The 27,586-nt window shown below is 43.0% G+C and overlaps 2 protein-coding genes across 5 annotated transcripts in view; one reads left to right on the forward strand and one right to left on the reverse strand.

Annotated features, from left to right (window-relative positions):
* RCAN1 (regulator of calcineurin 1) overlaps nt 1-27,580 on the reverse strand; it is a 32,071-nt gene extending 4,491 nt beyond the window's left edge. The window contains exons 1-3 of one of the 2 annotated variants that reach the window (XM_082220548.1): nt 27,509-27,580; nt 3,306-3,479; nt 1,140-1,299 (exon numbers count right to left, since the gene is read on the reverse strand). In XM_082220548.1, coding sequence (XP_082076674.1) covers nt 1,140-1,299; nt 3,306-3,479; nt 27,509-27,553 — 379 coding nt within the window. In that variant the 5' untranslated portion in view covers nt 27,554-27,580. Of the gene's footprint in view, nt 1-1,139; nt 1,300-3,305; nt 3,480-5,749; nt 5,904-27,508 lie in introns of those variants that run through there. The other variant, XM_082220547.1, reaches the window with a different exon arrangement.
* The window catches only part of CLIC6 (chloride intracellular channel 6), a 137,525-nt gene that overhangs the window by 76,577 nt on the left and 33,362 nt on the right, over nt 1-27,586 (forward strand). The gene's annotated exons all lie outside the window — the stretch shown is intronic.

The following is a 27,586-nucleotide window of genomic DNA, read 5'->3' on the forward strand; positions in this document are numbered from 1 at the left end:
TGATTAACAAGCAAATGTAACGCAGAATCAACATATATACTATCAGCAAATTTATAAACTTCAGCTGGTTTAGATTCCCCCAGTATCATCCCCTCTATCTGAAATTTCAGAGATGAGTGACAATCTCTATGTGGTCAAAATGGCAGCACTCACACAGAAAGTGTGTGGCCTGACTAAGGGGAACCCTGACAGTTGCAGAATTACAAAGATCTTGAGAGAGAAAAATCCTGAAGGTTCAAAAAACACCACATAATCCAATAAGGACTGAGACACGCAGAATAGTAATAAAATACTGCATGTTTCATGGTTAAGGGAAATGGAAAATGTGGGGAGAGGGAATGGCTGGCTGGAACCCTGCAAGGGGGCAATCTGCACTGCAACATTTTGTTGCAGGCCACACTTGTCCATTAATTGTACCTTAATGGGACGCGGGTGGCGCTGTGGGTTAAAGCCTCAGCGCCTAGGGCTTGCCGATCGAAAGGTCGGCGGTTTGAATCCCCGCGGCGGGGTGCGCTCCCGCTGCTCGGTCCCAGCGCCTGCCAACCTAGCAGTTCGAAAGCGCCCCCGGGGGCAAGTAGATAAATAGGTACCGCTTACCAGCGGGAAGGTAAACGGCGTTCCGTGTGCGGCTCTGGCTCGCCAGAGCAGCGTTGTCACGCTGGCCACGTGACCCGGAAGTGTCTCCGGACAGCGCTGGCCCCCGGCCAATAGATGTGAGATGGGCGCACAAACCCCAGAGTCTGTCAAGACTGGCCCGTTCGGGCAGGGGTACCTTTACCTTTACCTTTTAATGTGACCATACTAGAGGCTGTGCAATTGTTCTTACTAAGCCTCTCTGCAAGATCAGCCTTGCATTAAAACACTTGCCCGGTAACCATAGGCAAGAAGGAATTCTATGCAAGTGAGTGGGGGGGGGGGCTATTTTCTTCACAGAATTAGTTTTCAGAAGAGGAATTGTGAAACGTTTCTGAAAACTAATTCTGTGAAGAAAATAGAGGTCTCCTAACAACTCTCAATTCAGATCCCAGGTGTTATAGTGAATAAGTTCAATTCTTATGCGGCCACACCCATTACAGTAAATCAATAATAAAAGGGAAATTAACTTGAGCCATTACACTTTCGGCATATATCCCTCTTACCTGGTCCTAGTTTGGAGATCGCATATAAAAGATCATAGTTAATGGCAGGTGTAGCATCATCAGACTGAGTCCAACCAACAGGGGGAGAAGATGGAGGTGAAATCAGAAATTGTTTTTCTGGATCTGGTGGTGCTAAGTGTGAACTTCCAATATGCAAAGTCTGGAGAGATGAAACAGATTTTTATTTTTTACTTTGAGTTTTTAAAAGCACATTCATGGAATACAAATATGTCGTGCTCATGGCAGAGGTATGTAATGGTATATACCGTATGTTTCGCTCTATTGGACGCAGTTTTTCCCCTCCAAAAATTGAGGGGAAATGTGTGTGCGTCCTATGGAGCGAATGCAGGCTTGTGCCATAGCCGCGCGCAACCCCTCCGGCAGGGAGAGGCTGCACGGGGCTATGGCTTCTTTAGCCCTGCGCAGCATCTCCCGGCAAGGAGAGACGCCATCCCGCTCACTGCCTTGGCTTCTTCCATAGCTGCGTGCAACCCCTCTGGCAAGGAGAGGCTGCACGGGGCTATGGCTTCTTCTTTTTTTTCTTGATTCCCCCCCCCCTAAAAACTGGGTGCGCCCCATGGTCTGGAGCGCCCTATGGTGCGAAAAATACGGTAATCTGTCCCTCTGATTTCAATGGTCTGCTCTAAGCATGACTAAATGTGGATCCAATCCACTGGGCTGACAATATTAGGTTAATGAAACCAGGAACTTTCTGCACCCACCTGGTATATAGAGATAATGATAGAACATTTTAAACAACAACCCAAAAGATAAAAAATAAAATGATACTGAAGTTTGGTCTTTAAGATATAATCTTATGATTCCTGGGAGGATGGATCACTCTGTCCCTCAGCCTGTTGCATTTCCATACTGGCTGCAAGGAACTTTAAAAATCTTACCTTGTAGCCAGCGTGGGAATGTAGGCTAGTAAAACAAATGTGAGGCCAGGAACTTTTGTGAGCTCATTTACAAGGCTGTCTTAACTAGAAGAAGAATTATTCAAGAGCAGAATAAAGGCTGCTTCTAATGAAGCATTTTGAACTTAACAGACTATCACAAGACCGATGTACTATTATGATGAGTATACACATGTATAAATCAGATTCTCTTCTTTCTAAGTCTCTTCCTTCTAGATACTTGCAAATATCTGGGAATCCTCTTCTAACAGCTTACATGTATTTTAAAAATAAAAAGTCACAATTTCTAGATTGTATGTGTCCTTCACAATTCACAACTTTTCTCTTACTGATATCTTATTGTATTCATGCACTTTCTAATGTTTTTATATTTTGTATAGAAATTGTATAGAAATTGTCATTACAAATTTGTTGTATGCTGCCCAGATTCCATAACTAACTAAGCTGCTCAATGATCTCACTCTTTTTTGTTGAGGTTTTTTTTAATATACATAATAATAAAATGTGTCTGAAATGGACATTCAGATTAATCCCACTTCAGCTTCCATGATTTTCTTTAGAAATCTCTGAGAAAGCTTATCTGGTTGCACTTTCAAATAACACAAGATAGAAAATAAAAGCTTGTCCTCTTTCAATACAAATGATTTCGGAAATCATACATAAAATATAGTTATTCCTCATATCTCCTCTCCTGAGGTTCCACAGTGTCTGTTAGTGACATGATCAAAAGAAGCAATCCTTAAGGACTGTGTCTTATAACAGAACACTTCAATACCATTAAAGAAGTAGAGCAAATGCCAGATCTCCTAACAGCTTAGCTGTAAAGTGGTGACCAGAAAACTGCCTAAGCAAATCCGTATCATTAGAGCCTTAGTGAAAATGAAAATGGTACTGGAATGTGTGATGTCATCCTTTCTTGGAAGCGGTACTTTAAGAACACATCAAAAATAGCAGGCGTCACAATTCAACTGCTCAGATCACTGCAAAGTAGTTCTATGAAAGACAGGTGGCTTATGAAAATATTCTGTAACGTATTGTAATTTTTGAGTTTGCATAACTGAAACCTAGGGCCACAGCCCTGCTTAGCTCTGAAGCTCAATAGGTGGATCACTTTCATTCAACCCACCCTACTGCACAGGGCTGTTGTGGGGCGAGAATGCTTTACTCAAGACTTCACTGGAGGAAGGATGTGAAATGAAACTGGCAACAATGCAATTAAATGTTTACCAAGCAGGTTTCTCTGTCTTACCTGAGCAAAATACAATTTCAATTCCTTTCCAAGAAATTCTTTCTTGTGTAACTGAATTTTAACGTCGGCTGCTGATAAAGGGTCGCTGAAGTTTATCCGTACTCTTTTAAAACTTTTAAAATACTGAAACGTGACATCTTTGTCATATGCTCTAAAGAGTGTTTCAAATCTTGCCTGAAAGACAAATGGAATATTTTGTTAAAAAGCTATATTGTATTGCATAAACCATTAAAAATTATTTCAGTGGCCAAAGACTTGCTTGCAGAGCTACAACCAAGTACTTGTAAATATTATCCCTCCCCTCCTTGTGGGGAATGTGTGTCCCTGGACACACCTTACCTAAACAAATAAACAAGGGAACTTTTGGGGTTTTTTGCAACTTTTGGGGCTCTGGGGGATAGGGTATTATATAGCTTTATCTCTTCTCCCAGTGCCACACCTCTATTTGCAGGGAACTTGATAGTCAAACTGCAATTCAGTTATGTCGGTTAAAATGTTTCCATTCCACCTATTTCACTCAAGGATATGTGCAATCAGCCTGATAACCAAAAGGTAGAATTCAAGAGGTAAGCCCTAATGGCTTTAAGCAACAAGTCATCACTGTACCATGGAATAAACCCAACAAAACACAAACCCTTTGCTAGATTGATGAGAATCAGTATCAATTAATATGTATTAATAGGAATCATGCCTTTGAACATACGTCTTTTTCCTGACTGGTTCTGTATCTTTTACAATGTACATGAAGTGAATGTGTCAGCCTTCGTTTTCACCATGATGCCAGGAAAATCTACACTAGCTGAAACTACCATGCAGCTGCTAAAAAACAATGTGTGACCCTATTTAGCAAGCATGAACGCATAGATGCTATAGAGCACACGTTTCCAATCCAGAGTGCTTCAAAATTTAAGAAACATACAGAACCAGTGTGGTGGTGGTGGTGGTGGGGAGGCTGTGGCTGGATGAAGAAATAGTGGAGATACAGATGTGGTGGTGATCTAGTTTGCATTTTAAAAAACAACAAAAATCTCCAGAAAGTCTGAAAAAAGACAATTGCTTCTGACCCCAAACAACAAATAATCTGTGGAACTTCAGGTGTGGCAAATCTGCCACCAGCTGACAGCTCCATACCGTAGTGATGCATGCTTAGCGCATGTGTTACTGAAACTTTCAGGCAACTAACCAACTCAAATTTCTTTATGCATCATTCACAGAAGTGTCTGCCATTTAATACTGAGAATAAGGAAACTAGGAGTGGAGTTTGAGGAGGAGACAATAGTTCTTAATCACATTAGCTGAGCATTTATGTATGTTATAATTTCCTGTTTCACAAGCCATTAACAGGAACTGACTACAGTTTCTTTTGCCTATTATAACTTGACTAACTTGTATGGGAATCACAGAATACTGAACTTGCTGGGTTTAGTTAAGTCACAAGTCTATAACAGGTTTTGCATGAAGGAGATAACAAAACATTATTTCTTTAAACTTTCAAACAAGTATGTAACACATGGAAATACTATACAACTTTGTACAGAACGTTGTCAGCCCAAAACTGAGCTACTTCTCTTAAAGAGTACAGAGAATGTGTTTTCATTCTACTTACAACTAGGCTTTTGTTATTAGCGTTTTGAAGTTTTAGTATAGTCTTGCCAAAAAAAAAAAGACAGGCACTGCACTTTTGAACAAGTTACAGTGAGCCCTGTTCAAAGTTTCAAACCCAGTTCCCACCCCCTGCTACTTCCCCTCCACCTTACTTTCACAAATGAAAAGCTGGATGAAATTGTAAACAGTAAAGCTAAATTATTTAAACTAGAAGAATATTTAAAAGTTCATGCTAACAGTTAGAAGTATTGAGAATTTGTAGACAGTTAACACAAAAGTACTTAAAGGATCATACAAATTACCCCACAAGAAATAGGAAGCTCCTTAAATCAGCTCATTAGTCCATCTAGCCCAGTATTTTCAACCAGTGGCGTAGCGTGGGTTGTCAGCACCCGGGGCAAGGCAAGTAATTTGCGCCCCCTAACCCGTGGATTTGCACCCCCTAACCCTAACCCCCAGATGTTGCGTCCGGTGCCTCCGGCCCTCCCTGCACCCCCCACGCTACGCCACTGTTTTCAACACTGGCTGGCAACAGCTCTCCACTGGTTCAGAAAGAGGTCTCTCTCCTGTCTTTACCTTGAGATGCTGGCGATTGAGCCTGGAAGCTTTAGAATGCCAAGCATGTACTCTGCCACTGAGCTACAACCCTAGCATAATCTTAAGGCATTATTGTAAGAATTTATAAAGCATACAGAAACACAAATAGACACCAGCTTCTGCAGTTTGGGATTATTTTGACATTGCCATATCAAGACCTAACCTAGTCAGTCATTTGAACACACCTACATTTTTTCAGTAACTATATTCCTCACCAGAAACAAAAATCTACAAAGCCTTACCCTAATTTCTGGTTGATTGAAAACCTTGTTGTCAGGAACGCAAGCAATTAAGGAGCCAAAAATGTAATCAAAGTTCCTAAAATGCATCTTCTGCTCTCTTGAAGAATGCTAAGAGCTCAGTACAAGATCACCAAAAAGTCCTTTTTTGAAGAAGCAGTTTTGTGCTGTAGAGTGAGAGTTTATAAAAAGCACCAAGTCCAGCCCCTCAACCAAAAAAAAAAAAAAAAAAAAGAAAGGGGAAAAAAGAAGGTTTCAGAGCATCCTGTATGCGACAGCAAATTCCTGAACAAAGTCCTGCCGCATGCTTTCAGGCAGTCAGGGACAAAATATAAGCTTCAACTGGAAAGAGGTGACGTAAGCACATTAGTCAGTTTCCCTATGCTAATTAACTTTGCTCTGGAGAATGGAAAAAACAGCTGAGGTTTGCATAGGCAGCTGCTTTATCAACTCCTCTTGCAGCATAGTTTCCATTGGTAGTAATTCCATTTAGCACTCAGACAACATGCTCTTCACTTGAATGGGACAACCCACTTTAAGATGGAAAAAGTTACTGTTTGAGGACCAAGGTTTAGTGCAATAAACAGCAATTAGCTGGCAGAAAACATTGCAAAGTTTTGGAAAGCATACTAAATCTTAGTCACGGTGAAACTCAATCCTCCCGATGTTTACACAGAACCAGGTCCCTCTGGACTAAATGGGACTTACTCCCAAGTGTGTGTAGGACTTCAGGCTTGTACTTTCCAGAGTTAACTGAATTCTTTAATGAAGGCTGAAGAAAGCCTCTTTTGAAGTGTTCCTGTGCCACACAAAATGTTTCAAACGCTGGAAGAATCCATTTCCCTTTTAAGTCTGTTACGTTCTTCCACTTCTCCTTTCCAAAAACAACCCTCAAAGGAAAAGTGTGATTTTTAAAGCACTGTTTACTAATTTATTTTTCATATGCAGGTGACTCTCAGCTTACACAGGGGTTATGTTCCAGGAATAGAACATAAAGCCCAAATTTATGTATAGTCAAAAACACATTGGGGTCAGTGGTGGGTGGGATTGCCAGTGTGGATGTTCCCTCTTTCTTTCTATGTATGTATGTATGTATGTATGTATGTATGTAAAGCTGAATGTGCACAAGATAACTGTGTGTAAAATCTGAGTTATCTGTATCCTACTGAATTGAAAATAGGATACTGGGCCACTAACAATTTCAGTGGCATCCTGTGCAATGATACCCCCCCGCCCCCCCAACAACTTATTGCACTCCATTCTACAGCATTGTTCTGACGCGTCTTACAACCCAGCGCCCAGTGTGACTGCACTGTCACACTACCCTAAAACTGCCTCTGAGCCAAGTGCAGTGGTACCTTCGTTCTCAAATTTAATCCATTCCGGGAGGCCATTCAACTCCCGGAATGGTTCAAAAAGGAAGGCACGGCTTCTGATTGGCTGCAGGAGCTTCCGGCACTCAATCGGGAGCCACAGAAGCCGTGTTGGACGTTCGGCTTCCAGAAAACCGGAACACTCACTTCCGGGTTTGCGACGTTTGGGAGCCAATTTGTTCGACTACCAAGTTAACCACTGTATCCAATATTCTTACACTAAGTCAAATATATGAACTGGGTCTTATTGCAGAGTATCTACAGTGAACTGTGGCCTTAAAGGGGAAACAATTCTCATGTCTATCAGCTTGGGAAACCATAACCTGCTAGGGCACTATGGGAGGATTAAGATTACCCAAACCTTTCCGATCTTGATCACGTGTGCCCAGGAGCAGCAGCGGTGGGAATACAGACATGAGGCTCCTGGGCAATTCTTAAAACATCCATTCCAAATGGCAATAGATCCACGTGCCTATTGAAAAACAGGTTTCTTGGAAATGATCTATAATGAAATGAAAAAGGTACTTAAATGTACTTTTCTTAAAAAGCCAGAGGCCTTTCTCTTGGGCATTGTCGGCCAATTGGTGTCCAAAGGGGATAGAACTTTTTTTATGTATGCCACAACAGCAGCAAGAATACTCATCGCGAAGTATTGGAAGACACAAGATCTACCCACTTTGGAAGAATGGCAGATGAAAGTGATGGACTATATGACATTGGCTGAGATGACAGGCAGAATCCGCGACCAACGAAAGGAGACGGTGGAAGAAGAATGGAGAAAATTTAAAAGTTATCTTAAGGACTATTATAAACTCAATGAATGTTAAAGTGTTGTGGTTTTCAGAGACAAAGGGATACAGTGGTATAAGGTCAGAATATAGAGAAGACTAAGATGACAGAGGTTGGAAGTAACAATTGGGAGTTGCTAAAAATTATGGACATTGGGATGCAGAAAGGGGGGGGGGAGGGGAAGTCCAAGAAAAGAGGTTTATGAAAATATGGTATGAAACTATACGTGTATGTTTGTCTTTTTAAGTGTTTGTTTGTTATTTAAAAACTTTGTAAAACCAATAAAAATTTTAAAAAAAGAAAAAAAAAAAGAAAAACAGGTTTCTTGTTGACTCTGGAGGCAAATAGATCCACTTTAGATAGGCAAGCCTACACATCCCAGTTCATGAGTACAAAGCAGAAACCTGAATAGATAAAAAAAAAAAGAGTGCCCTTTGAAATTCCTTCCCCACCCTCCTCCCCAGGATAAACTTTCCAACTTATGCAAGCTTGAAGTATTGCAAAATGGTAAGGGACTAACATGAAGGTATGGTACAGGAAGGATAAATCAAGCCTTTATCCTAAAAGTAGTAAAATCAGATTTTCATAATTTACTTTTATCCCCCTTCACTTCTGTCATTCAGCCTCAAAGATGTCACTTGACATCTATATACTCACATCACATGCTAATCCATGCTTTTCACAAAACATTTTTGATTCCTGTTCTTCCTCAAGTAACTTCAGCTTTTACTTTTATTAAATGATGATCGCAATCAAAATGCACTTGATCAAGTGTACTGAACAGGAGAACAAGAAGTCATATTAAAATGGGAATTTCTCACTGCTACCAATAAGAGGTAACTGTACAGAGTCTGTATGGGCTTCCTATTACCATTTAAAGACTGAAACAAACAGTGGACATGACTTAAAGACTACATCACGTTCTCAAAAAATCTTTCCCTTTATTGTTTCCTTCAATATTCACCCTGAGCAAAAGTTTTGGGTACCTTGAAATCTCACTCACTGAATTGTGAACATCATTTGGCTCCAGTAATAATATAATTTAATACCCTTGTGAATTTCTTTCTAATTGGTCATCACTGCTACGTGCTTTCTAGGTGGAAGAGAAAAGCAACAAATTTTAATTAATAAAATTATTCTGCTACTTACTAAGTTTATTTGGTAAGGATATTTAAAAAAACATTTTATACTTTGTTCATGTTTGTTTCGCTTTTTCAGGAAGAATACCTATGAAAAGTTAATTTAGTAGCAATAGAATTTGTAGCAGCAAGCAGTTTATATGAAAGAATGATGAAACAGTATGCAAGGAGTAACATTTGTTTCTTGGTGAAACAATGTGTCACTGAAGACATTAAGAAACCAGAAGCTGGTATTGCAACTAGTGGGAAATTATTTCAATGGCTTCTTTTCTACAGTTTCCTGCTCCACTGCAGTGAGAAAAAGCAGTACTGTATTTGAAGAGGACACAAGACAGTTCAAGCTAGGGACAGAGATCCCAACTAAAGCACCCAAATATTGAGTAAGATTGTGAATCCCCAGAACTCAAGACTGGGTTTTTAAAAAACTGAAAAACGGAGAGTAGGGGAGAAGGGGCAGACAAAGCAAGAGGCTATGGAGAAGCTCATGACTGGAATTTGTAACAGTTTTAAGGTGGAGTGCTGTAGGTGTCATGTAGTGGAACCTCAAGTTGTGGATGTAATCCGTCCCGGAAGCACGTCTGCAACTTGAAGCGTTTGCATCCAAAGTCTGTGCACGTGTGCGGTGCAATTTAGCGCTTCTGCGCATGTGGTGAAACCTGGAAGTAACCCGTTCTGGTACTTCGGGGTTGCCACAAGACATAACGTGAAAAGACGCAACCTGAAGCAGACGCAACACAAGGTATGACTGTACATTAGATTGTGCTGGGTGCAAAACAGAGTTCAGGTTACATCAAGAGCTACTAGGACAAATGAAACACCAAGACCATTTCCTTTTTGAAAATATAGAAGTAATGTGGCAACCCTTAAAGAAGATTAATTTTATGAGGTATGCTAAGTAAATATTCATTGGAAGTAGAGGTCAGTACTACAACCTAGTGGTTAGAGGGCATGCAATTTTCCTAAGCGAAGCAAAGGCATTTCTTTCAGATCTGAAATCCTCTCCAGGGTTTTGCATTCTGCAAAACATGCCAAATTGTGTGTGTTTTGGAGATGAATGCTCTTGGCTACTTAACTGGGTCAAGCCAGAGTAAGATGTGTGGCAGCATCATTTCTAAAAGGAGGCTACTTCAGAGTTATCGTCCTTCCTTGACTCAAAGATAAAGAACCACCACTGCTAGCCTTCCTCCTTCAGTCACTGGGCAGACACAACAGGGGTGGCGATCCAAGTGCATACCTAACAGCTCCTGCCTTCTCAATGGGTGGGGGACAACTCTGCAGCTGTAGCTGGAAAGGAAAGAAGTGGTATGACTGGATCAGAGCAGAGAATGGATAACTTGCTGGGGAAGAAGTGGCAGGAGCCTATGGGGAGAAAGGCACTATGGTAAATGTCTGCTGAAAATGGGAGAGGGAGGATTTCTATGAAGATAAATGCATTTCTGATTGCATGGTATGCTAGCAAAAATTGTGTGTGTGTGTGTGTGTGTGTGTGTTTAACTTCTAAAGGAAAGGTTCTGGGCTCAGCCCTGTGTGAAGGCTACATTATTCTATCCTCTGAACAGGAGTGTTGGGAGGACTCAGTGGCAGAAAGAAAAAATGATGCATATGCTTAGTGACACTTTGTTCACATATTCTGGAACACAGTCCTGTATTGGGAAACATTCTCTGATTAAGTTACGATGAACCCTAGCATTCTTAAAACTGAATCACCCCACGTCTGTGTACACTAATAAAGGGAATAGGAGATATAAGGGCACACACACTGCATGTGCACTGAGAACAGGAGCTTCTATTTATCCTTCTCCTTTCTTCATCTCTGCCAGGAAGCACAGCCAGATACACCTCATATATAAACACCCAATGAGAGGAGGTGATGCACAGGTCAATTTGCATCACCCCACTGTACTACATCCCCTTTGCTCCCTTCTTTTGGCAATGGCACTCCAAGGATCCCCACCATTTGACACAATGGTGAAGAAAGGACCTAAGAGGAGGACTTGAAGGGGGGGGAGGCATAGGCCATTTGTTGGTGGCTAAAGGGAAAAAGGAAAGCAGGAGCAGTTCTATGGTGGTATTATCAGTGGAGTAGGCTGGACACAAAAAAATGAAAGTGTGTAGGCTGTAAGGTTGGTGAACTCATGGAGGTGAGGCAGACCTCCAGATGTAAGGGCTGATCTTTGAATACCATTTAAAAAGAAAAACATTTAACTCTTTCACAGCCAGTAGTTTAACAAAACAAAACATTTTTTTAAAAGCCATCCAGAGAACAGGCCTGTAAAATTTTGAACTGAAAATCGCTTGCAAGAGTGACAAAGTAAAAGTAAGCTTTCTCCAAGATATTCAAAAGATATATTATAAAACTTCTAGATTAATTGATTGGTGTATTAAAAAAGAAGAGCATGAGGTATTCTCCCAACTGATACAACCAGGGCGAAACCAGTCTGACGTTTTACTATGTATTGTTGAAATATCAATTCTAGGGGAAATTGTGGGGAACATGATTAACAGTGGTTTGCCGTGAAATACAAGCCAACCCTTGGATATCTGGGCTAAAAACAGTAACTAATCACCAAACTAGGCATGGGCAATAGAAGATACTGGCTCAATGACTGGGAGGAGGGGGAAGAGAGAGATTAAAACAGGGGTTGGCAAGGTTTACCTCGCCTGGGCCAGTTCACTCCAGCGGAGATCCCTCCGTGGGCCAGATCGCATCCACACGGCCACGATTTCCAGCGTCTTCTATCTCCCCAGACACGATTTCCAGCATCTGCATCTGCACAGACGTGATTTCTGGCATCTGAGCATGCACAGACGTGATTTCCGGCACCGCGGAAGTGAGTCCCCACGCTGCGCTGGTTTAGCGCCGCGTGCAGGGACTCTCCAAGCGGGCAGCTCGGTTTGGGGGCGGCTCGTGGGCTGGTTAAACCCATGGGTTTAACCTTAGGTTGCCTAACCCTGGATTAAAACAACTAATTTCTACTCATAGGAGGGGCTCCACTGTTCTGAAGCAGTCATTGTAAAAGCTCTCATCCAGCCTTTTACTGTTTGAACTTTCCATATAGATTGCACAGACAATACAGTCTATTACCATGGTAGTTAAAACAGAGCAGGTTTCATACAGCTGTGCCTTCCAACACCTGTTTTAAGTTAGGCACTGGTGTTCTGCACTGCCTGAAGCTTCTGTCATCTTCAAAGGTTGTCAGATATGAAGTAATCAGACTAAGAAACTACAGTAGCACAGATCAGCATATGACGCTTTGACATAGCCAATAAAGTAAAAGCCTCCGAAATGAGTCAACAATGGAAATTGGGACCCGTAACATCAAATCTGGTCTGCTTCTTTAAAAAGTAGATCCAGATCTAGGACTGCTATTACCCAATATAAGGTTACAGAAACTGCATTGATCACAGGCCACCTAATCTGCTCAAATTCAGGGTAGATAGAAACAAAACGACTTAAAACCGTCTTAATTTACAGCAATCCACCCTGCTTCAAATCACAAGCACTGCCTATCAGCACCACTCCATCTTGTCTGGATTAAATTTAAACATACTTCCCTTCAGCCACTTGACCTCATCCAAACACTGGTTCAGGACAGAGATAGTTGCTTCTTTGTTAAACATATAGTCCACTGAGAACCAAAAGCTTTATATAGACATTAAACAGCATTTGTGATCAACACATAGCCCTGTGGAACCACAAACAAATTCCCAGAGAGGAAAGTCATGCCGAAAGGACCAAGTACAGTAAGTCCTTTTGAACAAAAGCAAACAAACCCACTGGAGGCCTTTCCTGCCAGATGTTCTAGGACTTCTAACAATTGCTATCATACATGGCTTTGTCAGAAAAGGATGTCTCACACCTTATCAGTAGATTTATGCAGGTCTTTGAAAGACAATTATTAGTATATCTTAAGTACATACTAATCTAATGAAGTCAAGTAATGACAGTCAAGTTACTATAAAAAAATTCCTTCCAGTAGCACCTTAATACCAACTAAGTTAGTTCTTGGTATGAGCTTTCGTGTGCATGCACACTTCTTCAGATACACTTCTTCAGATGTATCTGAAGAAGTGTGCATTCACACGAAAGCTCATACCAAGAACTAACTTAGTTGGTCTTTAAGGTGCTACTGGAAGGAATTTTTTTATTTTGACTATGGCAGACCAACACGGCTACCTATCTGTACCTGGAGTGAAGTTACTGTTAAGTTTCCAGATCTTCTCTTTTCACCACAAAGCATATTAAAGGTAAAGGGTAAAGGGACCCCTGACCATTAGGTCCAGTCGTGGCCGACTCTGGTGTTGTGGCGCTCATCTCGCTTTATTGGCCGAGGGAGCCGGCGTACAGCTTCCGGGTCATGTGGCCGGCATGACTAAGCTGCTTCTGGCGAATCAGAGCAGCACACGGAAACGCCATTTACCTTCCCGCCGGTGCGGTACCTATTTATCTACTTGCACTTTTATGTGCTTTTGAACTGCTAGGTTGGCAGGAGCAGGGACCGAGCAACGGGAGCTCACCCCGTCATGAGGATTCGAACCGCCAACCTTCTGATCTGCAAGTCCTAGGCTCTGTGGTTTAACCCACAGCGCCACACACTTCCCACAAAGCATATTACTCATGTGCAAATGAGTAATTACAGACTTTCAATTTTAAAAAGAATGCAAAACTTAATGTTTCCAAAACAATGAAAGCATCTGGTTGACTTTTGACCTGATCATGCAGGGCTCTTTTTATATTCTTAAAGTACCTAACAGAGCAGAAGTATTCAACACACACAGCTTTATCCGTTCCTTTCATCTGTAAGCCAGGCTGTCACATCTCACTTTTATCTACTAAACAAGCTCCGCTTCACCTTCCCAGATAAACTGCATTTTATTTTTATGTATCAATTCCTTGGAAAAGAGGTATGAAAACGGGAAAGTGTGTGTGTGTGTGGTGTGTGTGTGTGTACACAGTGGATGACCACAATCCGTTCTGGAGGCCTGTCCTTATGGCGAAATGGGTCGCTGGGAGAGGTGCCATTGTGCGCAGGCGGCGATTGCCCAGTTCTGCGCATGCGTGAACGGCAATCGCCACTCCTGCGCATGCATGATCGGCAGCAAACCTGCCGGTTACTTCCAGGTTTGTTGTGGTCGCAACTTGGAACGTCTGCGAGTGGAGGTGGTTGTAAGTAGAGGTTCTACTCTCTCTCTCTCTCTGTGTATGTATATATATATATATATATATGAGAATGAGACAGCTGTTCCTCTTCAATGTGGTGTGCATCTTATCACAACCAACAGACCAGGTGAAATTCCTTTACTGGGGCTCAGGACCATCAGGAGCCATGGAATTACTGTTGAATAGACACTAGATACCAATGAAAGGTGTTAATATGAATGCAGTACAAAGAGTTAGGAAGTCTTTCATTTCCAGAATAGAGTCAGGATACGAGGGGCCTTGTACAACATTTACTCAGTATGCTTTCTTTGGAAAATCTCCATGAACGTAGAGATATAGTATCTCCTACACCACTGGTCTTCAACGTGTGGGTTGGGACCAACTAGTGGTTCGCAGCCTGATCCAAGGTGGGTCACAACAGAAGCACAAATATCATGCAAATATGAGGTAAAACTTTAAAGATTAAGAAATTGGTCCTCCATAAGCATGTTTGGGTAAAAAAACCTGGGTCTGAAAAGGTTGAAGATACCTGTTCTACATAACCCTTAGATGTGCTTTTTCAAATGTAACCAATGAACAAATGAAACATTGGTACTTAAATCTAAAGGGACATGGGTGGTGCTGTAGTCTAAACCACTGAGCCTCGTGGGCTTGTCGATGAGAAAGTTGGCAGTTCGAATCCCGACAATGGGGTGAGCTCCCGTTGCTCTGTCCCAGCTCTTGCCGACCTAGCAGTTCAAAAGCACGCCAATGCAAGTAGATAAATAGGGTGTTTCCATGCACTCTGATTTCCACCACGGTGTTCTGTTGCACCAGAAGCAGTTTAGTCATGCAGGCCACATGACCCGGAAAGCTGTCTGTGGACAAATGCCGGCTCCCTCGGCCTGAAAGCAAGATGAGCACTGCAACCCCATAGTCGCCTTTGACTGGACCTAACTGTCCAGGGGTCCTTTACCTTTTACCTACTTAAATCTGTAGGTTACTTAAGGAGGAGTACAACTACAGTTTTCATCTTGTCACCCACATAATATCATAAAAGCACATGGATTATCCCAAAGAATCCTGAGATCTGCAGTTTACACCTCAAAGAACTATAATTCCTAGCACCCTTAACTACAGTTCGGCGGATTCTTTGGGGGAAGCCATGTGTTTTTCGATGTATTCGAAAAACGTATTTTTCAAATGTGACCTTAAAACATTAAAATGTTAAGCACTCCAAACATATACACAGATTGAAGTTTGCCAAAGCTAACACTAAACCCATAAAATACACACACACCCTCGCTGGTGATAACTTGGTGAGTATTTTTCTGCTTTAGTGGCAAGTCTGGGGCAGGAGGGACAGTGAAGATGCATTTTTTAAAAAATAAATAAATAAATCTGCATATTTAATTATTATTTTTAAAAAAGAGCTTGTTTGAGAGCCATTAGTGGACTATTAAGTTACCTTTAGATGCTTATAAAACATCTTTATAAGTCTCCCCCTTACCTTCTTAAAAATAGTTTGCACGTTATTTTCCTAGGCTAAAAAAATATCTGCAAGTGTTTTTCTTTACGTTAAAGTTTCCCATTTGAGGAAAGAATTAAGCATGGGAAGTTGCAACCAAGAGTGCTTGGGTGGGAGATTATGAACTAATTTGAAGAACTGGCCAGTAACTTCCTGCAGTCCTTTCTTATTAAACCACATGTACTACATTATAAAACTATGGAAAGTCACAATGTTTCCAGATAACAAAAAATAAAAAAATAAAAATGCATAGCATTTTCTGTAAGTGATTCACAGCTATATTCCAGTTTCCAGACAAGCTGGAAAAACATTTCACACAGACTGCTCCCTTTTGGATGGAAAACACAGGAAACCTTTAAGAACATGTAGTCATGTTTATAACTGCTATAAATGCAGCTTGAGATGGAAACACAGGTCAAATCCTCCAATTCACTAAGTTATTGCTGCCATCACAGTATACTTCCAATTTACTGACTTTTTATGGACCCTAGGCATAATCGCCTTCTTTCAGAATGGCTATGCCTACCAAGCACAAGGGAAAATGAGATCCAAGACTGATTACTGAATTTTCTTCTCATTCATAGGTTCATTCATTCATCCTATAGAACTTAAACCATATTTTTTTAAAGCATAGTAGTTATGAGCATATAAAGAAACAAAGCTATCCCCAGGTGTAGATCTGTGTACCTCACAAAATTAAATTTATTCACAGATTCAATCACTGCCTCTGGAGACTCCAAGGAAGGGAGTTTCATTTCAGACAACGGTTCCCAAACTTTTTATCCCATTGACCACTTGAAAATTGCTTAGGGTCTTTGTGGACCACCTAATGATTATTCTCTGGAGTGGTGCATCCCATTTTGCTGCTTGAGGCAAAACAGGAAGTGCCCCTATAATGCCCCCACCAAAGCATCCCTTGCCTAGGTTGTACGGTGGCATAAAGCAAAGGTGATAACAGCAGGTTCTGGTGAAATTTTTGGTGTGGGAAACTGGCACCAATACAACTAGCAGCAGCTGCTTCACCCTGCCTCATGGGTGCGCAGCCCTGACTTTTCTGCATTTCAGAACCTCCAACTTAAAATGCGTAAAAAAGAGCAACCTTGCAGAATTATACCAGTGTCATCTGATTAGGTTTGGGTGATGTATCGATACATCACCCAGCACTGGTTTGAGGGCCAGAGCGCAATGGCGCCTTCCTCCACGATATACCTCTGGGTGAAGGCACCATCACGCTCTGGCCCTCAAACCAAGGGTGGAACAAGCCAATGCAGCTTGTTTTTCCCGTGGTGCGCTGGTTACGGAGGGACTCCTTCCACCGACAGTGGCTGCCACGCGGAGGAACAAGCTCCATCGGCCCCAGCCCTGCGAGGTGACGTGGCCAATGGAGCTCTTCCTCCCTCGGTTCACTTTCATTGTTTTCATTTTCTTAAATGTTAATGCAGTAAAGTTGTTAACATAATAAATGCACAGCAATAACTTTTGATCTCCTATTTAAGGCTGTGCCCGAAAAAGGAGAGGAGAGAGTTCTCAAGATCCCAGGGTTCATTCACGTAACACGAGACTACGCTTTAGCAATATGAATTAAATGTTTATGAGCAATGTTTTTCAGAATGGAAAATTTCCATGGAAAAAGCATAGCACTGGACCTTCTGTAAGCATCACAGCTGAAAAGTGTCCCAAAGTGCTCTACAAGTCATGTATGAAACTTTAAAAAATTCTTTCCACCATCCACTTTTCAAAGGCAAAGGTCGTCAAGTCAGAGGTGTTTTTTTTAATTGTTCTTTAATGATCCCAAGATTCATGACAAGCATTGAATCAATTTAACTAGAACACAACAAAACTATAATGGAATAAACTAATTCTAAACCAGAGGATAATATTCAAAAGATAATACTATTTATATTTTATTCTATTCAGAAGGCTTCCCAAGCTATGTAAAGCAGTGCTGCACTGAGTTGTAATGGCTATTCTTACGACTGCCATTGTGCAGTTGCACTTATGGGATACTACACCTGTGGAGCATTGTCCCTCTCCTGGGTTAGCGGAGTCTGTAACCTGAAGCGTATGTAACCTGAAGCATATGTAACCCGAGGTACCACTGTATATATATCTTCTGACATTTTCCCTTCCTAAACTATAAGCAGGCAATGTAAACTAGAAAATAATTGGAACTATTTCATTAGTAAATGGAATGCAGAGTGAAAGCTATGCTGATGTGCATACAGGCTGATGGGCATACAAGAAATTTTCTGTTCACTGGTTATATGACAGACCGTTATGACCCCTTTTGGTGGTCTGAGAATTTTCTGCTCTATTTGACTATCTAGGCTAGAAAAACTGATTATTGCATCACTCTTTCAATGTATACTTGCAATATATACTAGAAGTGCTATTAAAGGAGTTTCTCCCCAGAGAACAGAGCCTCCCAGTACACAACTGACCTTTAACATAAGTTGTCATATGATACCTTAAGGCTGGGCTGCTACAAACTAGCTGGTTAAGTACACAGTAACATAGGATTAAGTGGAATAATCTTCTTAAAGCATCAAATGGAAACTTAGAATCATGCAAATTTCAAAGCTATAAATAACTGGTTTTCTCAAGCAAAGAAAAAAAAATCCAAGATATGTTAATGATTCATGGGTCAATTTCCTCAACTTTCCTATTATCCCCTTTCCCCTTACATTATATCCACCCAACTGCATGCAAGAGGGCTAAGACATGTGGAAGTAACTTGAAAAGAGGTGGGGAGTTAAATCTCTCTATCTCCTGGCAGACAGATTAGGGGAAGGGGAAGGAAGGCCCTCCTGTTTACCAAGCATCTGACTAATCATCATCATCTGTGTTGGCTTCCTCTTGTTACTTCTCCTTAGCACTCCCAAGCTTCTAATGTTAAATTTAATTTTAATCTGAAAGAGACGTGACAGAAATCGTATCTGCAAGTATGTCTTTAATTGAGAGAGCTACTTAGTAGAAACTTGCAGATACAGTGGTACCTCGGGTTAAGTACTTAATTTGTTCCGGAGGTTCGTTCTTAACCTGAAACTGTTCTTAACCTGAAGCGCCACTTTAGCTAATGGGGCCTCCTGCTGCCGCCGCAGCGCCGGAACACAATTTCTGTTCTCATTCTGAAGCAAAGTTCTTAACACGAGGTACTATTTCTGGAGCGTATGTAACCCGAGGTGCCACTGTACTGTAGACAAAACTTTTAAAAGTTTATCTTAACAACTGCTAACTTCTAGGCAAGGGAACACTATTATGGCCTGAAAAAGCAAAGGTATACTAAATATGATCTTTAAGAAGAATCAAAATTATGGAAAGCTCTCTCTGGACTCTGCAGTCACAATTTTCAAACAGATCTTACTGCTACCACCAGAATATAAATTTAACTATATGTCACAGGGGGGTTGGGGGAAGCTTATTTAACTCAGGTGCTGCAGGTCCCAGAATTAATAATATTAACTAGTAATGCAGAAAAATACAATTTTTTAACTTTCCCAAATCACTCCTACATTTCTTGCAACTGGGGAAGTTGGTTGAGCATATACAAATCTAGAGGGAAAATCCATCTTGTGAGGTGCTGAAAACACATCACTCCATACTAATGTGGTTTGGAAACAGTAGTAAGCTCCAGAATTTGCCAGACCACATTAGTAAAGTAAGATTTAAATGTGAAAGTGTAGAACAGGCTGTTTATTTGGTCACTCTGAAAATATAACAAACCTTAAAACATGAATAGAAATATGAAGGATGGGACAGAAAAGTTAAGGAGAAATCTTTCCATGCTACCTTCCCTAAAATGGAAACATAAGACGTTTGGGAGAAACTGGCACTCTCACGAAATAACTTCTCTTTCAAAATGATTACTGAAATATTTTTAAAGCAGTGTTTTAAAATAAGAAAAACAAAGGCTGCCTAAACACATGGATTTAACAAAAGAGTATTTGTAATCAATGTCTTTTCTGTCATACCTACAACAGATTGTGTTTAATCCAGAGACACTTAAGTGGAAAAATAATCATGCAAAGGGAGATTCCTCCTCACTGCAGCCTGGTATTCCTTAAAAACCTGCTCCAGAGTCAGAAGACCCTCTGTAATGGCATAGGATAGGGTTCAGGAAGAGGGAGGACTAAGTCAAAACCAGGTAGAGAGACCATGTGCAAATAGATGTGCAAGGTACCTTCACTTGCTTTTGGCCACTTCCCAGACTCCATCATTCCAAAGGGTTCTCTGACCTTCAAGAGCAGCTTTTCATAGGACACAGGGAGCTGCAAAGGTGGAGAGGAGGAACACCTGCCATTATGCTTGCACTTTTCTGAATCCAAGTTATGGAATCTTTACCATTGTCAAACTCATGTTTTCACGAAGAGAAAGAGGGGGGACAATCTGAAGATTTTTCTCTAAGGATTATATAGGAGAACTTGAATCTGATCAAAAAATCTCCTCCTCTGCACATATATAACATAAGAGTCCTGCTAGATCTAGTCCATCATTCTCTTCTTACAGTGGTCAACCAGATGCCTATGGGAAACCCGCAAGCAGAACCTGAGTGTGACTGTACTCTCCCCCACCTGCAGTGGAAGTTCAAAAGGAATAAGCTCAACATCCTAAGAGCTCCTGGAATATAGTGACAGCCTCCACATAGGCACCCAGAGGTTCCTTGGATTGGCCAAGGACAAATAAGCTGTGCTTGCTACCTCTCAGCCAAGACATCTCCCTCTGCAGCAGGCCCTGTGTGACTGCTTGTGCAGTGCCCTCTGCTGGTGAGAACATTCCAATGACATGTGACAAAAGCACACGTGCAAAGCTCAACCAGGGTAGTTTTTTAAGGGTGTGAGAAGTAGTTTCATCGTATCAGAACTTTGGGGACAAAAGTCAAGAGGCCTCTATTATTGATAGAACCCCACTGCCTGCCATCCACATGTTTCCTTTCAATGTTACAAATCAGAGGAATGCATGCCTTTATCGCCTCCTCTCTATACTAGCAAACAGACTGGATACTTGTCTATACAGGTATGGCATTTTAGCAAAGTTATAACAGCTACTAAATATGCCACTAAATGAACCATGAGGAATCATAGAAATCCACTACATGACCAGACCTTGCCCTATATACAACTCTGGTATATTCTTTAAGAAAAAGATAGTGGAAGTGAAAAGGGAGAAGGAAGGAGTAGATGATAATGGAAGTGGAAAACCTTTTATAGAGTTTTTTCCTTTTAATACTAAAAATTCAACTTCAAAAGGAAACCAAGGGTAATGGAATGGGGAAAATAGCATCATGAGTGGAATAAACCTGTATTTATCTTCCATATTTCTACACTGGTCAAATGCTTGATTAATGTGCTAAAACTCTTTAAGAAATCGTTTAGCAGACCTCTTCAGAACTTTCCCATGCTTGCAAATTACTCTATTTTAAAAACAAGTGTGACCAGAGGTATGAAATATACTGCCGGAGAGCACAGTTTCACAGATATTTTGTGTCTCCTCACAAACATCTTAGCTACATTTTGCCTTCGGGAGATGAGCTAGCAAGGATCTAGTGGACCAGAATGAAATGCACATGGAAAGTTTCCAGCTGAAACAATCTACTGAAGGGATGGGGCTGCGGAACCTCAAGCCGGGGGCTGAATGCTGCCCCACAGGCCTCTTTTTGTAGCCCTCGGGGACTCTATAGAACAGCCTTTCTCAACCTGTGGGTCCCCAGATGCTGTTGAACTGCAACTCCCATCACCCCTAGCTAGCAAGGCCAGAGCTCAGGGATGATGGGAGTTGTAGTCCAACAATATCTGGGGACCCACAGGTTGAGAAGCGCTGCTCTAGAACAGTGTTTCCCAACCAGTGTTCCGCGGCACACTAGTGTGCCGTGAGACACCGGCTGGTGTGCCGTGGGAGGGAGGCGGGCGAGTCGGGCGGCGAGAGGCGGCGGCGGCGAGGATCCGCGTCGAGTCGGGGGCGGCTCCGCGGTGGTGGTGCCGAGCGGCGGGGCAGCGCGCGCAAAAGGGAGGAGCGCGAGACAGCGGAGGAGGAGGAGGCCGGCATGTCCGGGCAGCAGCAGCAACAGCAGCAGCAGCAACTCCCGGCGACGGCTCCTCCTCCGCCCGCTATCGCCGCCACCACCACAACAGCCGCCGCCGCCTCAGCTGCCGCCGTCCCTCAGTCCCTCGCTCTGCTGCCTCCTCCCACCCCGGCAAGGGGAAGGGAAAAAACGTTCACTTTTGTGCATCCCTCCCGGCGTGACGCTGCGCGCTGACGTCACGGGGCGGGGCTGTAATGGTGGTGTGCCGCGAGATTTTTTTCCGGTAAACAGGTGTGCCGTTGCCCAAAAACGTTTGGGAAACACTGCTCTAGAACTACACTATTCACTGGCCCTGCTCCATTACTTTCTTGGGTGCTTTTGTCTGCTGGCTGGAATCTGTCTTTGAAAACTTAGAATGCCTGTTGTTTGTCTGGATGGAGAGAGAGAGAGAACACCTCTGACTTTTGTATGGCTGGAATTTAGCCTCTTGGACAAAAGCAATAGTCCCACACACTACTGGCATGGGGGCCCCCAGAAGGTTGCCCCTGAGAGTGAAGACTTGGGCTGACATGGACAAGAGGGTGCTCACACTCCCTGCACCTGGGGTGGCTAACCAATGACCAATCAAATGTTGCTGGGACTCCCAACTCTCATCAGCCCCAGCCAACAGAGCTAATATTCACAGGTGGTGGGGTTGTAGTCCAGCAACATCTGGAGGGCCACAGGTTAGCCACCCCTACTCTACACGCTAGCCTGGAAACTCCACCTGACATTGTTAACACTGAACCTTCTGCCAGTTCCTAACCTAACCTAATCGAAGGAACACCATATCACCTATTGCTTGGCCTTTGAGATCCCCGAGATCCTGAGTGTCCTTAAGAAGTAGCACCTTAAACTTTACTTAAAACCTTGACTCTTTTAGTTAAGCAGGAACCAAATAACAGTCATTCTCTTGGTGTACCTACTCTTTTGCAACCTTTGTTTTAAAATCTTCAGTCAAGTCTTTGATTAAGAGTTCAGTGAGTTTCATGGGGCCACCCACCTATCAATCATCTGCCAGAACCTTATGGTGCAGGGCAAACAAGCAATCCAAAAAAATACTATTACTAATAATAATACTAATAAGCAGCAAGAAGACTGTGGGCAGGGTGGGGATTGGGTGGCAACAGCTTTGCAATAAATTTAGGTCTGTGCTACTGAGACTCAAAAAAACAAACCCTTTTCTGTTGCATGAGTTAGCAGTAAAAAAAAAAAAGGAAATAGCAAGGTGGGGGGAGAAAAACAATTAATGGCTGGCAGTTGTTATTTAGTTACTACTGAGAAAGGGGGTAGAAGGACAGAAAGCAACATCAGGATATGAATAATGAACACAACCATGAGGAGTGGGAGGAAAAGGAGGGATAAATACTTCTCACACAGTAAGTCATGCCCACTATTTAAACATAATGGAAAGCACAACTGAAAGAGTGCTATAACTCTCATGTGTCAATGCTTGCTTGCAATTCCGGATGCAGCAGAAAGCAGAACTGAAAGCACTAAGAGCCCTTTGTCTGAAAGCACTCTAGGTTCTTTCAGCTCCATTCAGGCAAAGAGGCCATGGATACATGTGACTAATATAGGTGTGAATAGCAAGTTAACCTACTACGAGTCTGAAGGCTAGTAACTGCTGTGGCTATTTGGCAGGAGAGGTTGGTCAGATGTATAATTTATCTGGAATATATCTGACAAATTATACACACCAGCAAAGAGTTTTAAAAGCACAAGCACCCTCTTTCAGACAAACTTTGCAAATACTGTAAGTGGTGTTACTTCACCCCCTTGTGGCTGATCCAAGCATTATTTTCAGGATTTGGAAATGAAATTAAGTGACTGCTAACAAGTATAAAGGATAGCATTCATATAGTACTCAAGTGCTCCAAATCCATTGCATTAGTCAAGATGTAAAGAACAATGAAACTAGTTTTGTAAGCTCACAGGAATTTTAAAGCAATTCTCAAAACAGTAAGCCTCCAATCTATATGGCAAACTGTTTAAAAAGCAGGTATATGATAATATGGGGGTCAAAGCAAAAAACAAAACCCACTGAGCTAGTGCAAACCTATTTTCATTGCCCTAACTGGTTCTCTGAATCCCAACCATTATCTTGGTAATCTTCATTACAGCCATTTAAGAACAGCAACAGCACCATATAAAAAGGCTAGTGAATTTGGGTGGGATTATATAATAATAATAATTTATTATTTGTACCCCGCCCATCTGGCTGGGTTTCCCCAGCCACTCTGGGTGGCTTCCACAGAAACCAAAAATACACTAAAATATCACACATTAAAAACTTCCCTGAACAGGGCTGCCTTAAGATGTCTCCTGAATGTCAGGTAGTTGTTTATCGCCTTGACATCTGCTGGAAGGGTGTTCCACAGGGCGGGCGCCACTACCGAGAAGGCCCTCTGCCTGGTTCCCTGTAGCTTTGCTTCTCGCAATGAGGGAACCGCCAGAAGGCCCTCGGCGCTGGACCTCAGCGTCCGGGCAGAATGATGGGGGTGGAGACGCTCCTTCAGGTATACTGGGCCGAAGCCGTTTAGGGCTTTAAAGGATTAGATATGAACTGAGGATTGGTTGGTTAACACCCTTATGCACTATACTCAAGAAGGCTACCCTAGCTCATATACCTATTTCCATGTCTTTCTGCAGTCTTGAAGTTGCCTAAAGCTTGGACTCACATTGGAATCATCTGAAATGTAACATTTTAAAAGTAAAACAGCACAGAATATATATTTGAAAATACAAGTTTGCATTTTTATGTGTACCTAAAAAGCTGCCGAGTATGTAAGTAGCTATGGCAACTATTAAGGTTATTTAAAAGGACTATAAATTTAGATCTTACAAAACCACATCTTAGTCCTAGAAGAAAAATACAGCAGTTTTATAGATAAACGAATTATCAGTTAGTAAGCTTTTTGTTATTGTTGTTCGAGCAAGAGCCTGAACATTAAAAAATAAATAAAATTTGCTTTTAGTTCTCCATTCTTTGGAGCACCATGTAACAAAAACCAATGAATTACATTCTGTATGATTTTCCCCTCATGCATCTCAGGCAAAGGTATAGCTTTAGCTGATGGAAGGGACTAAGTAGGGAAGAGAGATAAAGCCAAACATTATGCTTGTTCCTGCCAAACATCTGACTGTAGGCAGAGATGCTAGAGTTACACTTTGCATATGATGGTATATGGAAACAGGAAGCAGGAAGGGGCACTTATGTTTCCTATTCTTCTCCTCCCGCAATATTTATACAGCAGCATGGCATTTAAAAATAGCAAAATGTCATTTCAAAGGCCTGCCATGGTTACAACCTTTCATTCCTAACGATGTGAGGTTCAATTTGCGTCTTTCAAATGTAGGTTGATACATTGCAATTCACCTGCCTGGCTCTTTGAACTACCTGGAAATATCAAAATTTAAGTCACATGTGGGAGATGGCAATAAAGCTCTGTATATAGACCAATGAATCAAAGATAACAACTGGAGACAATAATTTCCTCAAAGAGTGATGTGGGAATTGGCACTAAAATGCAGAGGATCAATTTTAGAAATAAAATAACCAAGCAAGTGCTTCTATGACAACCAACAGATGTCAAAAGGGGGTATCTGCATGGTTAAGTAGGCAGAAAAATACCCCCCCCAAAAAAACAGGAATCACTCAAAAATAGGTAGACCAAGAACTGTCATGATACCCTTGGCATCCTAGAACAGATCAGTGGTTCTAGTCCAATACACTTGTTCCTGTTTGGAGCTTTCTGCTACCAATAGTTTAATTGCATCACAGCAGCAGACTGGTCCAAGTAGCCCTCAGATGGAGTGTGCTACGGGGCTCAGGCCAAGGGTACATCACATTTTGTTGCAGATTTCCTCATTAACATCCCCAAAGGCCTACAGTACAGTGATACCCCGCAAGACGAACGCCTCGCAAGACGGAAAACCCGCTAGACGAAAGGGTTTTCCGTTTTGGAGGCGCTTTGCAAAACGAATTTCCCTATGGGCTTGCTTCGCAAGACGAAAGCCCATAGGGAAATCTCTGGGACAGCGGGGAAGCGCAGCGCGTCTTCCCCACTGTCCTCGGACCTCCTCCGAAGCCGGGCGGTGGGGCGGAGAGACCTCCTCCCGCCGCCAGCCTTCGGAGCATCCTTCCGAAGGCTGGCGCTTTAGAAGTGCTCGGGGAAAGCAGCGCGCTTCGCTGCTTTGCCCAGAGTGCTTTTAAATGCGGGCGGCGGTGAGGGAATCCCTTGGCCCCCCGCCGGACTTCCCGAAGCTCTTTTGAAGTCCGGCGGGGGTCCAAGAGATTCCCTCACCACCGCCCGCATTTAAAAGCACTCTGGGCAAAGCAGCGAAGCGCGCTGCTTTCCCCGAGCGCTTCTAAAGGCGGGTGGCAGTGAGGGAATCCCTTGGCCCCCTGCCGGACTTCCCGAAGCTCTTTTGAAGTCCGGCGGGGGGCCAAGGGATTCCCTCACCGCCGCCCGCATTTAAAAGCACTCTGGGCAAAGCAGCGAAGCGCGCTGCTTTCCCCGAGCGCTTCTAAAGGCGGGCGGCGGTGAGGGAATCCCTTGGCCCCCCGCCGGACTTTCCGAAGCTCTTTTGAAGTCCGGTGGGGGGAGAAGGGCTTTTCTTCCCACCGCCAGCCTTCAGAACAGCCTTCTGAAGGCTGGCGGTGGGAATAAAAGCCGTTCTCCCCCCCGCCGGACTACAGAAGAGGTTCGAGGAAAGAGGCGAAGGAGCGCTGCCCCTTCACCTCTGTCCCCGGAGCTTGCCGTTCTCCCCCGGCCTGCCTTCAGAAGAGGTCCGGGGACAGACTGTCCCCGGACCTGGTCTGAAGGCAGTCTCCATAGGAACGCATTAATTGATTTTCAATGCATTCCTATGGGAAACCATGCTTCGCAAGACAAAAAACTCGCAAGACGAAGAGACTTGCGGAACGAATTAATTTCGTCTTGCGAGGCACCACTGTAGTGGTTTTGTACAAAATATGCTTAGCCTTTGAAAAGTAAGGCTCAGAGCTGTCCGATATAATTGCTGGCAAAATTCAGTAATCCTTGGGCCAGTACTCAGGACAAAAACTAAACACATGTCTGCACAGGATCAGGTCCTACTTAACGGGTAACAGATGTACCACTGCAACACTACAATACAAGCAGGGAGGGAATTGCAGTCCTTTTTGTTCCTTGGCCAGTCCCTTTTCCACAGGGCCAGCCCAAGACCTTTTGCTCTCCGAGGACAAGATGGTGTCCTGTCTCCAGTCTACATATGGAATCTGACTGGCCCGGAAGCTGAATCTTACTTCAGAACTGGCAATTTGATAGCACGCTCCACACCACAACGGATGGCACAAGCCTAGATTAAGGGGGCACAGGGCAGGTGGTGTGTGCCTCCCACACAGCTCTATCCTCCAACACTTTAGCAGCCCTCCCTGGCCCACAGCATCCGCCATCTGAGGCCACTGCCTCATTCTACCCAATGCTAGGGCCGGCGCTGAAAAAGCAGGGAGGTGAATCCTAGGAATCCTGCATGGGCAGCTGCCCTTTTGATACGCCCCAGGGGCAGCAGAGCACAGCTTCTGCCTTTCACGAAGCGCAAGCACAGGCCGCAAGAGGTCCTGCTATGTAAAACGTTTGCCTAATGACAACTCATTGGAGAGAGCTGGGGGCGCCTTGTTGCAGAACCCCCCTCTGCCTCACATCCCCCCCCCCCACCAGAGACCCCGGCGTCGCTGTGCCTCATTTCACCGGTTTGTTTATTAGCCGTGTTAGCCTCCCAGAGGAGCCAGCCATCCCGGACTGAGAGCCCCTGCCGGCCGCGGGTGG

Source organism: Podarcis vaucheri (genome assembly GCF_965113315.1).
Source record: "Podarcis vaucheri genome assembly, chromosome: 4".
In the NCBI taxonomy this organism is placed as follows: domain Eukaryota; kingdom Metazoa; phylum Chordata; class Lepidosauria; order Squamata; family Lacertidae; genus Podarcis; species Podarcis vaucheri.